The sequence below is a fragment of the Bison bison genome, unplaced genomic scaffold (genome assembly GCF_000754665.1).
Source record: "Bison bison bison isolate TAMUID 2011002044 unplaced genomic scaffold, Bison_UMD1.0 scf7180017864035, whole genome shotgun sequence".
In the NCBI taxonomy this organism is placed as follows: domain Eukaryota; kingdom Metazoa; phylum Chordata; class Mammalia; order Artiodactyla; family Bovidae; genus Bison; species Bison bison.
Genome location: NW_011494607.1, coordinates 5,385,335 through 5,400,072, shown reverse-complemented (window position 1 = coordinate 5,400,072; position 14,738 = coordinate 5,385,335). Strand labels below are relative to the sequence as shown.

General features: G+C 40.6%; 1 protein-coding gene across 1 annotated transcript in view; it reads left to right on the top strand.

Moving 5' to 3' along the window:
* The window catches only part of SNX14 (sorting nexin 14), an 85,456-nt gene that overhangs the window by 66,980 nt on the left and 3,738 nt on the right, over positions 1-14,738 (top strand). The window contains exons 22-27 of the mRNA XM_010834754.1: positions 7,223-7,263; positions 7,390-7,509; positions 10,373-10,496; positions 10,763-10,927; positions 11,650-11,745; positions 14,115-14,206. Of these exons, the coding sequence (XP_010833056.1) occupies positions 7,223-7,263; positions 7,390-7,509; positions 10,373-10,496; positions 10,763-10,927; positions 11,650-11,745; positions 14,115-14,206 (638 nt within the window). The remainder of the gene's footprint in view (positions 1-7,222; positions 7,264-7,389; positions 7,510-10,372; positions 10,497-10,762; positions 10,928-11,649; positions 11,746-14,114; positions 14,207-14,738) is intronic.

Genomic DNA, 14,738 nt, shown 5'->3' with positions numbered 1-14,738 from the left:
GGCTTGGAGAATTTTGAGCATTACTTTACTAGTGTGTGAGATGAGTGCAGTTGTGCAGTAGTTTGAGCATTCTTTGGCATTGCCTTTCTTTGGGATTGGAATGAGAACTGACCTTTTCCAGTCCTGTGGCCACTGCTGAGTTTTCCAAATTTGCTGGCATATTGAGTGCAGCACTTTCATGGCATCATCTTTTAGGATTTGAAATAGCTCAACTGGAATTCCATCACCTCCACTAGCTTTGTTCGCAGTGATGCTTTCTAAGGCCCACTTGCCTTCACATTCCAGAATGTCTGGCTCTAGGTAAGTGATTACATCATCATGATTATCTGGGTCGTGAATATCTGGGACATAGGTAGAGGATGATTTAATATAGGTTTAACTCAGAAAGCAAACTTCAAATCAGTGACTGAAAAATATTTGGCTTGTTCAGGAATTTCAGACAATAGAATATAAGGATTAGGCACCATGGGGTGTAAAGGAACTACAGCCTCACGTATTATTTGTAAATCTTGAACTAGTCTCATTTATCATTTAATTTCTTTATACCCAAAGTAGGAGTGTTTCATGGACTGTTACAGGGAATTGATAGCCCCTGCTCCTTTAAATTCTCATTGATGGGTTTTAACCCTTCCTTAACCTCAGGTTTCAGTGGATACTGCTTTTTATGTGGAAATAAATGCGGGTCTTTGAGCTTGACAACTGCTGGAATAGCGATTTGTGCTCAACCCACAGATTTTCCATCAGCCCATACTCTAGGATTTACATTTTGTTTAATTAATGGGAGAGAAAGGGAGGGCTGCATATTCATGAAAACAGAGGCATGGACCTTGCTCAGTATATCACTCCCTGAAAGGGGTGAGGGAGACTGTGGCACAGCCAGAAACTCATGTGAAAATAGCACAGAGTTCCAGTTGCAGCTTAGAGGCCGACTGAGATAATAACATTAGGCTCATCCAGACAGTCCTGTTATGGAAGCAGACTGGGGAGAAAGTGGGCCAGGGCTTCAGTAAGTTGCCCCAGTGTCCAAAAGGAAATTGACTGATTGGCCTCCCACAGTTATTAATACCCAGGGTTCCTCAGGTGTAATTAGGCCAGGAGCTTGTGTGGGGACCCCCAGGCACCTTCAGTCCTGATTGTCTTGAGAGTCCGACCCCTGAAACCTATGCTTCTAAGGGCAGTCTCTTCTCCATTGTGGTCCCTTGTAGACCAGACATGGAGCCAGGGGAAGCTTAGATGCCTGAGGGCAATCCTGCTTGAGTTGCCCCTCCTTTCCACAGTAATAGCAAGCCTATCCCTTTTCACCTGGGCCCCTCTGGGCATTTTTCTCAGGCTGTTTAAGAATAAGGTTAGGGTTCGGACAGCCATTAAAAGGGCTTCCACCAGTTCCTTTGTCTTTCTCTGCCTTTGTTTTCCTCATATTCCTTGCCATAATAGACTGTCTGAGGCAGTTGCAACAGATTATCTAAAGACTGATTTGGTCTATACGCTTAATTTAATAGCTTACAGTGGGTGTCTGGAGCCAACTGAGTGAGAAATCTATCTTTTAAAATAGATTATTCCTTCTTCACTTTTGGGATCAATCTCAGTGAATCTGTGAAGGGCTTCCCTTAATCTATCTAGGAATTTACCAGGAGCTTCCTTCTCTTCCTGTTCTGTGTTTGCCAGTTTGGGATAGTTTAAAGTCTTAGCACATGCTTGCCTGAGTCCTTCAAGAATACATCTGACAAATAACTCTGATCCCATCTTCCTTTAGCCATGTTATAGTCCTAACCTGGTTCTATAGTTAGGACCGCCTGATTCCTAGTGGGGAGCTCGGTTATCTCATGCTCCCTCTTCCCTACTGATTCATTACAAAGCCATTCATCTCCATAGACAACCGCTTTCCCCAAAACTCAAAGTTTTGAGTTGGGAGTTAGTGTTTGTCCCAGAATATACATCACGTCCTTCCAAGTAAGGTCATAAAGCAGAGTAACAGCCTTAAAAGCTCTAATATAAATTTCTGGGTCCTCTAAATAATCTCCCAGATCCTCCGTGATTCTTTGTATTTCTTGATAAGGGCTTATTAACTCTTATAGCCTGATTATTATCATGAAGCACCTCGTGGGTGCTTCATGAAGAGGCAACAGCTTATGTGGCTGTTCCTCGGCCTCTCTGTGCAAATGATCCCGGGGATAGATTGGAGGAACCTGGTTTGTTTTTTTTTTAATCTCTTTTTTTCGTGTCCTCCATCTCATCCTGTATTTCACCCTTAGTTTTTGCTGTCTGCGCTTCTCTTACTTCGATTGTCTGAGTTTCTGTTGAAACCAGAGTAGTCTAAGTTTGTACTGAGACTTGGGTTGTTTGGATCTCTACTTGGGCAATTTGAATCTCAGTTTGGGTTTTTACTGAGACCGAGGCAACTTGAATTTCAGTTTCAGCTTCTGCCAAGACCAAGGCAACCCTTCTGGGCAGGGGTTCCCTGACTTTCAATTTGGTCAGTTTGGTGCCCCAGGAACGGGGGCAAAGTAGGAGGACAGGAGGGAGGTGAAGGTTTCATATCCAAATTTATACCCTTAGGACATAAGTCTGGCATGTCTTGCAGAGAGAAAAACGGTAACACATGTGCTACTTCTACCCATTTCCCTTGTTTTCTACAGAACTGTTGTAGCCACACGTTCCGGGAAACAAACTCACTCAGAAGAACAATGCAGATAGTGAAGTGGAGTGTTATTATCCAAGGCAGAGTCTCCACTTAGCCAAGGACCCCAACCAGTTTTTATGAAAACCTTATATACCCTAAGTGTATGTGCTCAAACCCACCTCTGCAAATTCTCTGAAACTAGTCTGAACAAAGGAAAAGAAAGATCCAGTCAAATTTAACCCGTGATTCATATGCCTTAAACCCGTGATTCGTATGCCTTAAGCCTAGGTAGTTAACAGTGGACAATTATCAGTAGGCCTGTGGTCATACCCCAGTAAGCATAATAGAATTTATGATTCTATTTGGTTACACAAATAATTAGGATATTCTTTTAGGCGGTGGAGAGTCTAGGTATGAGCCCTGGGGCTCTTCCATCTCGGGGGCGGGGTCTGGTTTTCCAGTTGGTATGTTGTTTCCATAGATACTGGGCATATAGCTCAAAATCCACAGTCCGGCCCAAGGTGGAGTCCTGCTTTTGAGGTGGAGCCTGTTCTGTCTGTTTCCTTCTTCAGAACCAGTCTAATTGTAAAACAGTATCATAATTAAGAGACCCTCCAACCTACCACCATTCACCATCCTCCAGTAGATACTGTGGCCATGCAGTTTCACATTGGAAGATCAGGCATGTCTTCTTTAAGCTCTCGGGATCAAATCTATCCCAGTTTTTCAGGGCACACTTCAAAGGAGTGAGGCTGGAATTGTTAGCTCCCATCTGTAAGAGAGGAAAAAAGTGACTGGTGCCATCTTTCTACTGGAGGCATCCCTCCCTGCTCTAGATAGGGGTGTAGACAGACTTTACACCGAAGCTTTCCTTCCCTGGTCATATTTAGTCTGTCCCTTACTAACGCGGGTGCCGTAGTTGTCCTTCCCGGTTCTCCCACTGAGGCAGGGTGGAGATGCACCAGAGTAGACCTGATGGCATCCCAGACTAGTGTCCAGTTCCTCACCATTAAAACGTTGCTTGCCTCTGATGCCACCTGGGGTGCAATCAGAGTAACCTTCTGAAAGCCTCCCAAGTTAAGACCACTGAGGAAAACATTTGTCTCTTGAGTGCCTGTGCACGATCCTGAGTATATTCCTGACCACAGTAAGACCAGTACAAACATAAAACCTAGGTGTTCCTTCCTACCGTCACTGCACCAAGTATAAGCGATAGCAAAAGAGATGGTGAAGGTCTGGCCAGTGAGGAAAAAGTGATTTTTGTCCTCGGAGTTATTAGAGCCAGTCCTTTCAGTTCATTCCCACAGATTCCACAGAAACAGTATCTAAGGAGTTGGGACAAAAGCCACTGGAGAGCCTCCTCTGGTCCACTAAGAGGTAGCGTTACCAAAGGAAGAAGCCCACTGTGGTTCCTCTCTCAGTAACCTTTAATCTGAGAGATGCTCTTGGAACGAGAGCTCCATCTAGCTTCCAAACTTTCAACTCCTAGTGACACTAGGTGCTCCCTGACTACCAATCTAAGTTTGGGACCTAAGTAACCGTACACATAGATCACAAGTCCCTTGAAAGTCTGTGATCTGTTAGATTAGGTTCAGTTCAGTTCAGTTTAGTCACTCAGTCGTGTCCGACTCTTTGCAACTCCATGAATCGAAGCACGCCAGGCCTCCCTGTCCATCACCAGCTCCCGGAGTTCACTCAAACTCAAGTCCATTGACTCAGTGATGCCATCCAGCCATCTTATCCTCTGTCGTCCCCTTCTCCTGCCCCCAATCCCTCCCAGCATCAGGGTCTTTTTCAGTGAGTCAGCTCTTTGCATGAGGTGGCCAAAGTACTGGAGTTTCAGCTTTAGCATCATTCCTTCCAAAGAACACCCAGGACTGATCTCCTTTAGAATGGACTGGTTGGATCGCCTTGCAGTGCAAGGGACTCTCAAGAGTCTTCTCCAACACCACAGTTCGAAAGCATTAATTCTTCAGCACTCAGCTTTCTTCACAGTCCAACTCTCACATCCATACATGACCACAGGAAAAACCATAGCCTTGACTAGATGGACCTTTGTTGGCAAAGTGATGTCTCTGCTTTTCAATATGCTGTCTAAGTTGGTCATAACTTTCCTTCGAAGGAGTAAGTGAAGTCACTCAGTCGTGTCCGAGTCTTTGCGACCCCATGGACTATAGCCCACCAGGCTCCTCCGTCCATGGGTTTCTCTGGGCAAGAATACTGGAGTCGGTTGCCATTTCCTTCTCCAAGGAGTAAGCGTCTTTTAATTTCATGGCTGCAGTCACCATCTGCAGTGATTGTGGAGCCCCGAAAAATAAAGTCTGACACTGTTTCCACTGTTTCCCCATCTATTTCCCATGAAGTGATCGGACCAGATGCCATGATCTTAGTTTTCTGAACGTTGAGCTTTAAGCCAACTTTTTCACTCTCCTCTTTCACTTTCATCAAGAGGCTCTTTAGTTCCTCTTCACTTTCTGCCATAAGGGTGGTGTCATTTGCATATCTGAGGTTATTGATATTTCTCCCGGCAATCTTGATTCCAGCTTGTGCTTCTTCCAGCCCAGCATTTCTCATGATGTACTCTGCATATAAGTTAAATAAGCAGGGTGACAATATACAGCCTTGACGTACTCCTTTTCCTGTTTGGAACCAGTCTGTTGTTCCATGTCCACTTCTAACAGTTGCTTCCTGACCTGCATATAGGTTTCTCAAGAGGCAGGTCAGGTGGTCTGGTATTCCCATCTCTTTCAGAATTTTCCACAGTTTATTGTGATCCACACAGTCAAAGGCTTTGGCATAGTCAATAAAGCAGAAATAGATGTTTTATCTGGAACTCTTTTGCTTTTTCGATGATCCAGTGGATGTTGGCAATTTGATCTCTGGTTCCTCTGCCTTTTCTAAATACAGCTTGAACATCTGGAAGTTCACGGTTCACATACTGCTGAAGCCTGGCTTGGAGAATTTTGAGCATTACTTTACTAGCGTGGGAGTGCAGTTGCGTGGTAGTTTGAGCATTCTTTGGCATTGCCTTTCTTTGGGATTGGAAAGAAAACTGACCTTTTCTACTCCTGTGGCCACTGCTGAGTTTTCCAAATTTGCTGGCATATTGAGTGCAGCACTTTCACAGCATCATCTTTTAGGATTTGAAATAGCTCAACTGGAATTTCATCACCTCCACTAGCTTTGTTCGTAGTGATGCTTTCTTGGGCCCACTTGACTTCCCATTCCAGGATGTCTGGCTCTAGGTGAGTGAGCAGTTCTAATTCCCAAGAAGTTATGAAATAGTCAAAGAGACTGGAAAGTTTGAGAAAAGAGAGTTCGGTCCACATCCTTCGTCCATCTCTGGCTGCTCCCCTTGCAGGGAGGTTGGATGTCTCTTGGCATTGGCAGGTCGGTATAAACCCCCGACAAGGCCCCCCTTCTTGGGGCTGCCTTCAGTCATTACGAGGCACCTCGAAACAGCAGAAACAGAACCTCGAAACAGGGCTCCTCATTTGCTTCATGCAGGGCATGTCATTCATTCACACAAGCACACCATAGAGTCAGTAAAGTTCAGCAGAAAACGAGTTTGCTAGGGGAACAAAGAACCAGAGCTCCAAGCGTCCTTACCTTGTCTTGAAGAATCCTGGACGAGCCCTCAAGATGAAAGGTTATCACTGAGCCATGAAAGACACTGGGATTCTTGGCCTCCGGAAGAGAGGAATTCAATTTGGGGCCAGTGATGAGAGCTTTCGTGTAATTAAGTATAAAAGAGATAAAGATTCTGACATAGACATCAGAGGGGGACAGAAGGAGTGCCCCCTGCTAGTCTTTAGCCAGATGATATAAGCTACTAGCAATTTGCTAATTAGAGAAAGGAAATGTCTCGAAACTCAGAGAATGGCACCAGACCCCTTACCCACAACATGCATTTTGAGATAACACTGGCACAAGGTGAGTTGTCCTGAGCTGTAAAATGATTGACATGAGTCTTGAAGAAAGGCCCGGTTCCAAGCCAGTACGGTCTCATTAACATAGCTTAAGAGAACATTTGCATGAGTAAAGCATACTGGTTTGTCAAGTGGGTTCTGAGTCTTAGGGGAACCCACTTGAAGACAGAGTCTAGGGTAAATACATAGTTCATTAACATAGCTTAAGACAAACATTTCCTTAAGAAAAACCACATTGGTTAGCTCAAAGTTTGAGAAGAGTTAAGTTTAGGTGGAACCATGTATCATCATGGCAGCACAGAATTTTAAAAGAAACCTCTTTTTAAATGTGTATAGAGAAGGGGGAAAAAAAAATCTAAGATTTGTTTGTTTCCTCCTGCTGCTTTAGAGAGATAAAAAATGTCAAACACTTGCAGCCTGTTTCCTGTGTTTGGAGATCCCTGGCCTTGCTGTCTGTTACCATCTCACCTTCCCCTGCCTCCCACCCCACTGAATTATTTTGAAGTATCCCAAGTGCTGTATCTGAAAACAATTAAGAATACTGTGTTTATTATAAATTTTTGTGAAGTGTTTTTTACTTGGCTTTTGGTATTTAAAATTACCTAGTGAAGTATTCATATAAGCAGTTATGAGATATATTTTACCTTCTTAAAATTAATATTTTTAATTGCAGGGAAAATTATAAAATCTGTTCCTGGAAAACTAATGAAAGAGGTAAATATGGGCATTCTATAAAATGATAGTTATAAGCATATTTAAATATTAGTAAATTTTAATTGGCTATGTGATACTGAAAATCATAATCTTGATTTTTTTATTTTTATACCATGGTTTCCACAGAAAGGTCAACATTTGGAACCTTTCATCATGAATTTCATTAATTCTTGTGAATCTCCAAAGCCTAAACCGAGTAAACCAGAACTGACCATTCTCAGCCCTACCTCAGAGAATAATAAGAAGGTACTATGCATAGTCGCAGAGAGCCATTAAGTTTGAAATTGTCCTACTTACAACTTTTCCATAGAGAATTCTTTGTTAGTGAAGTGGAGGGGACTGTATGCCTTTGTATGGAAGTCAATTGTAAAGGATAAGGAGGGTATTGTAGGTAATTGCTTGGTTCTTTGCTTTAATGGGTAAATGTTTCTTAAGAATCTGTATTTGTCAGCTCCTACCGTTTCTCTTTTGGGGAAATTTTAAAGTGGTTTTCTTAGGTTGTAAATCACCAACTTCCAGGAATTAGGGAATTAATTTCTGTAATGTATTTATGGTATTATATAATTTTAATGACATAAAATATTTCATCCTTTCATTAAACATGCACTTTATTATGTGCCTGCTATTGGGTGCTAGGCACTGGGAATATAAAAATAAATTCTGAGGACTTCCCTGGCAGTCCAGTGCTTAAGACCGTGTTTTTTTTTGGTTTGTTTTTTCAGTTTTTAATTGGAGGATTGTGTTGGTTTCTACCAAATATCAACATGAATCAGCCATAGGTATACATATGTTCCCCCTCATCCTGAACCTCCCTTCCACCTTCCTTCCCATCTCACCTCTCTAGGTTATCACAAAGCACCTGATTTGAGCTCCCTGCATCAGACAGCAAATTTCCACTTGCTGTCTAATTAGACAGCCATGGTTTTAACGCGGGGGAACTAGGATCCCACAGTTGTGTGGCATGGCCAAAGAAAAAAGGAAAAACAGATAAATTTCCTGTCTGCAAGAAGCTCAGTTTAGTGCCAGAGTAGTACCCAGTATGGGGGATTCTGTGAGCTCAAAGAATAGCACCCTCTTCCTCAAGAGAACTTCTTTGGTTTATTACTGTAAAGGATATCTTTAATTTTTTTCACTTTATATGTTTATTGCTAATAAACAGGAGTACAGTTGATTGTTGTGTATTGATTTTCAGTTCACAAGTCTTGCTAGACTTGTGTTAATTTTAGAGATATATCTGTTAATTCTTTTAGATTTATGTATTCAAATGATGGCAGTTATGTTCATTCATGACTAGTACCTGCTATACAAAGGAAGGGAGTGATTGCAGTGTTTCACCATTAAATAATACAGTGTAGTTCTTTTTGTAGATATCCTTTATGAAGTTTAGGAAAGTTACCTCCATGTTTGTGGGTACACTTAGCCTATAGTTTTTCTTTCTTATTGTATCCTCGTCAGATTTTGGTATTAAAGTTATGTTAATTTTTCTTTATTTGCTGGTAGAGTGTTAGTTATTTAAATAGGGATAACTTGTTAATAGTCATCTGCTGCTGCTGCTGCTGCTGAGGCGCTTCAGTCGTGTCCGACTCTGTGTGACCCCATAGACGGCAGCCCACCAGGCTCCGCCGTCCCTGGAATTCTCCAGGCAAGAACACTGAAGTGGGTTGCCATTTCCTTGTCCAATGCATGAAAAGTGAAAAGTGAAAGTGAAGTCGCTCAGTCGTGTCCGACTCTATGTGACCCCATGGACTGCAGCCTTCCCATCCATGGGACTCTCCAGGCAAGAGTACTGGAGTGGGGTGCCAAGGCCTCAAGTTTTGTTTGTGGAAGTTTTTTTTTTTTTTAACCAATATAATTTCCTTAATGATTATAATATTCTTCAGATGTATTATTTCATGAGTCAGATTTTGATAGGTTGTACTTTTTAATAAATTCTCCATCTTAGCTATGTTTGAAAAATTTTGGCCTTATGTTGTCAATAATATCCTCTTTTCATTTTCCTCTGACATCTGTGGTTGTGTCCCCTTTTATTCCTGGCATTGTCTTCTTTTCCTTCCCTTTCCTTTTTGCTTTTTTGACCCATCATACCAAAAACTGTCCATTTTATCGTTTTGTTTACCTTTTCTGACAGTTTTTTTTTAGTTCCTTAGTATCTGCTCTTTGATTATTATTAATGATAGATCTTTTGGCATACTTTTGGTAGAGTAGGTAGGGCTAAGATTTAGTTGCATTTTATTATTTTGCTATGAGTAATTCTTCATATTTTTTTCATATACATTAGGTCTTTGATTATTTTGTCCAAATAAACTTAGCTTAAATCTTAACGTTCATCTGTAAGCATCCCTTAATTAAACAGTGATTTATAACCTTTAAATCACGTTGGGATTAAAATCAGCTATTCCTAATGGTTTTTTTTTTTTTTTTTTTCCGGTTGTACTGGGCCTTCATTGCTGCGTGGGCTTTCTCTAGCTGTGGAGAGTGGAGGCTGCTCTCTCTAGATGTGGTGCTTGGGGTTCTCGTTGCTGTGCCTTCTCTCTCGTTGCAGAACGTGGGCTCTAGCGCGCCCCAGCGTCTAGAGCACTGCACGTCATTGTGGCACGCATGCTCAGTAGTGCAGCTCATGGGCTCTAGAGCCTGGACTCAGTAGTTGTGGTGCACGGGCTTAATTACCTGGTAGCATGTGGAATCTTTCCAGATGAGGGATCCAACCCAACCCAGGGATTGACAGGCAGATTCTTAACCACTGGACCACCAGGGAGGTCCTGGTGCTAATGGTTTTATGCATCTTTTTATGTTCATTTACTTCTTTTGATATAAAAAATTGAAGGGATTCTTTGTATGAATGATGAATTATCTGTTGCATCTCAAATGAAGGTAGATTTTTATTTAATATTTTGGCCCCCCAAAATATTGTATTTTTTAATTGAATTTTGGGTATAAATGTGGCATTTAGGGGGCAAATCTAACCACTCCGGTATTATGGTTTCTTTCCTTTAATATTCTGCTTTGATTGGACAAAGTTTAAATGCCTTGCTCTGTAATTACTTTATCCTTAGTAATTATTATTAGCCTGTGTAATAAACTTTTTTTATTATTTCAACTTTTACTTTAGCTTTTTAATGATCTGTATAAGAATAATGCAAACCGTGCTGAGAATACAGAAAGAAGGCAAAATCAGAATTATTTTATGGAAATGATGACTGTAGAAGGAGTCTATGATTACCTGATGTATGTAGGTAAGATATCTGTGGTTACTGTTAAAACCCGTGTTATATTTCTTCTGTGATGCGAATTATTGCTCTTGTGTATTGCTCCATTATATGTTTTTTTAACTGAAGGCACTTTTTAAATTAAGAATTCAATATATAGACTATAATTAGTCTTGAACATATTAAAGTTATTAGTGTTTAAAAATAAAGTATTGACCATTTATATTTTTTGTATTGGAAAATGTTCAGGTATCTATTTACCTTAATGAAATGTTCTGTGTGATCCTTCTCAGGACAGGTGGTTTTCCAAGTTCCTGACTGGCTTCATCATCTCTTAATGGGAACTCGAATCCTCTTCAAAAACACCCTGGAAATGTATACTGATTACTATCTTCATTGTAAACTAGAGCAGCTCTTTCAGGAGCACCGTCTGGTTTCACTTATAACACTTCTCAGAGGTTTGTATTTCCTCATGTGTTTGTTTCATGTTTGAATACTCAATTTTTATTTAAGTTTAATTAGATCTCAAAGAGTGAGAAGCCTGGCCTTTCTTTGCTTTTATTAGTATTGCTACCATGAGGAAATACTTTGTATATAATAGGTGAAAATTCCTGCAAATGTTTCTTTTTTTAAAAAATTTTTAATTTTTTATAGATTCTTTTTTTAAGATTTATTTTATTCATTTATTTATGGCTGCTTAATAAGTGGAAACGGCCACTCCAGTGGGGTCAACTACACAATCCATGGGGTCGCAAAGAGTCGAACACAACTGAGCACTTAGGGCTGCTCTGGGTCTTCGTTGCTGCACTCGGGCTCTCTCTAGTTGCAGCGAGTGTGGGCTACTTCCTAGTGGTGGTGAGCTAGCTTTTCATTGCAGTGGTTTCTCTCGTTGCGGAGCACAGGCTCTAGAGCACAGGCTCAGTAGTTGTGACTCTCAGGTTTAGTTGTCCCTCAGCATATGGGATCTTCCCAAACCAGGGACTGAACTGTCCCCTACATTGGCAGGTGGCTTCTTTACTACTGAGCTACCAGGGAAGCCCTAATTTTTTATTTTTAATTGGAGGATAATTGCTTTACAGTGTTGTGTTGGTTTCTGCCATACATCAACATGAATCAGCTATATGTATACACACGTCCCCTCTCTCTTGAACCCAGCAAATATTTTTTTGTCTCTTTTTAGATGCTGTATTTTGTGAAAACACTGAACCTCGCTCTCTTCAAGATAAGCAAAAACGAGCAAAGCAGACTTTTGAAGGAATGATGAACTACATTCCAGGTATAATATTTAAAAAGTAGTTTAATATAGATTAGTACTCTGGTGGTCACAATGTATAGTAATTATTGAGGCAATTTTTACTGTGAGTTTTTATTTTAGAAGTAGTTATAAGAACCAGTTAAAATTAACTCATTCATTAAATGGAATTTGGTTTTTATGTTAGCACTAAGAACTTTTAGATAAGGCTGTTTCTACTCACACAATAGTTGGATTCTTACAGTAACTTAGAATCAAACTCATGGTAGTGGTATGTCTGTGGAACAGCTGGAGTCCTGCTGTTCACTTCACCACGAGGAGAGCTACATTAGTGTGTGTGAGTTAGAGGTCAGAATTCATTTATTCATCCAGAGCTTAATGAACACCTTCCATGTGCCAGGCACTTAGCACAGTGCAGGAGATATAAAAATTGTACTTGGGTAGCTCAGTGGCAACCCACCCCAGTGTTCTTGCCTGGAGAATCCCAGGGACGGCGGAGCCTGGTGGGCTGCCGTCTGTGAGGTCGCACAGAGTTGGATATGACTGAAGCGGCGTAGCAGCAGCAGCAGCAGCTCAATCTGGCAGGAAAGATAGACACACAGACAAGACGTACCTGTGATAATAGAGGCTTATTTAGGTTATGCAGTATCTCAAAGGAGGAGGGTGAATCCCTCTCATAAAGGAGGTAGGCTTGAGTGAATGGTTAGTAACCTCTTACTGAGATGCGAATATAAGGAAAAAACATCAAGGGGTCAAAGCAGATGATACTTAATTTAGGTTTGAATGTGACAAGCCTAACTATACATTATTCAGGAGACATTGTCTCGTAATCAATTAAATATCCAGGTTTTAGAATTGGAGAAGCGATGACGTAAGATGAGATCTGGGAGTCAGGTGTGAGTGGGTAATGCCCAGCAAGGAAATATAGAGTAAAAATTGAAGATGTCTTAGAGAATTCTCATCATTGAAAAATGAGTCTCGGAATGGTCCTGTTTAATTTTGAAGACAATTTCTGTCCCCAGTCTGAATGTAAACGTGAATCACAGCTATTTTTGAATGAATCTTCTGTAGGTATATAATGAAGTCATTTCTTCCTTCTTTTGTAATGTAATATAGTGACCTTCTATATTGTAATATAGCATTCATGGTCTTAACTGTCTTAGTTTTAATATTTATAAACATGGAAAGCCAGTGAATATAATAATTGTAATTTTGCCCAGCCATGAATTTGAGTCACATCTGCTTCAAGACTTCCGTTTGGAAAGGGGTGATTTAGCTAGTGAGGAAGCATAGCATGCCTTTCTGCTCTCCTCTACTCATTTCCTCCTTAGTGATTCTTGAAGAATCTGAAAGGATTGTCTGTTTTTGTCCATGATGCTTCATGCATATTAATTGGGAAATTCTGTGTAGTATTGGTGAATTAGGGGATTCACAAAGATGCATTATGGCCCATCTCTCTTGAAAAATATCAAGGATCTACTGAACTTCCTATAAATTGAATTTTGCCTCTCAGGGTTAGATTTACCCTGTAAAAGCAAACATAAAATGAAGATTTTCCTTGAACAACATTAAGTGTTTCATTATGATTGGAGGGGAAAGGACAAATATTTGAGCACCTTGTTTACTTAAGAATAAGTTTCTTTTCCTGCTTGGAGGAAACCATTCAGCACAGATTTTAATAAGGACTGACTGTGGTACCAGGAGTGGTATGTGACAGCTGTGTAGTCAAACATGAATTAGAACTTTTGGGAGCAAACTTGTGTTTAAACAGTTTCGCAAAAGATTGTTCTGTAAGATAGTTACTAGTAATTTTGCAAGAAGTACAGAAAGAAATTGGTCATATTCACTGAAGAGAGTCTCTGTTCACCATAAAATTAAATTAGTTAAATTTTAAAAAACATTAACATATTCAAACATGAAAACATGAAGAGTGAAAAGTAGAAGTGATCCTGTCCCCCCTGTGCAGAAGTAGCAGTATGCTGCAACTGGTGTTAATCCTGACAGACAGTTTCTTTGTATCTCTGTATATATATGCACAAGTATATGTACCTAGTGTTTTATTTTATTTTACTTGAATGGGATAATAAAATATGTATTGTTTCCCAACTGTCTTTTATCCTTTAATAGTATAAGCAGATTTCTTTACGGTAACATTCCTAACATTTGTGTGTTGTGAATCTTTAAATTCAGGACTCATGATACTGCATTTCTCAACTTGACCACAGAGCCCTTTTTTCCAAGAGCTTCTGACTGAAGCACTGATTTAGGAAATGCTGACTTACAAGTTTTTACATAATACCTGGGGGAAAGGGTAGAGATTTTGCCTTATGATCCAGTAAATGATGAGTCACTTTATAATATAAAATTGTTTCACATGTGGCTTTCTTGTTTAGATTTGATAGTCAAGTGTATTGGTGAAGAAGCCAAGTATGAAAGCATCAGACTTCTTTTTGATGGTTTACAGCAGCCAGTTCTCAACAAGCAGGTAAAATTCATTAAAGCAGACTGACTCGTGTCAGCTTGGTTTAGTGAATGACACTGTAGCATGTCTGGTATATTAACTGTGAAGTGATACTTTGCTAAATGAAGGCAATGTAATTCAAACATGCGGATGGAATAAAAGTGTCTTTAACTGCAATTAACATTTTACTGCTTATCAGTTCAGTTCAGTCACTCAGTTGTGTCCAACTCCTTGTGACCCCATGGACTGCAGCACACCAGGCCTCCCTGTCCGTCACCAATTACCGGAGTCTACTAAAACTCATGTCCATTTAGACGGTGATGCCATCCAACCATCTCATCCTCCGCTATCCCCTCCTTCTGCCACCTTCAATCTTTCCCAGCATCAGGGTCTTTTCCAGTGAGTCAGTTCTTCGCATCAGGTGGCCAAAGTATTGGAGTTTCAGCTTCAGCATCAGTCCTTCCAATGAATATTTAGGACTAATTTCCTTTAGCATGGACTAGTTGGATCTCCTTGCAGTCCAAGGGACTCTCAAGAGTCTTCTCCAACACCACAG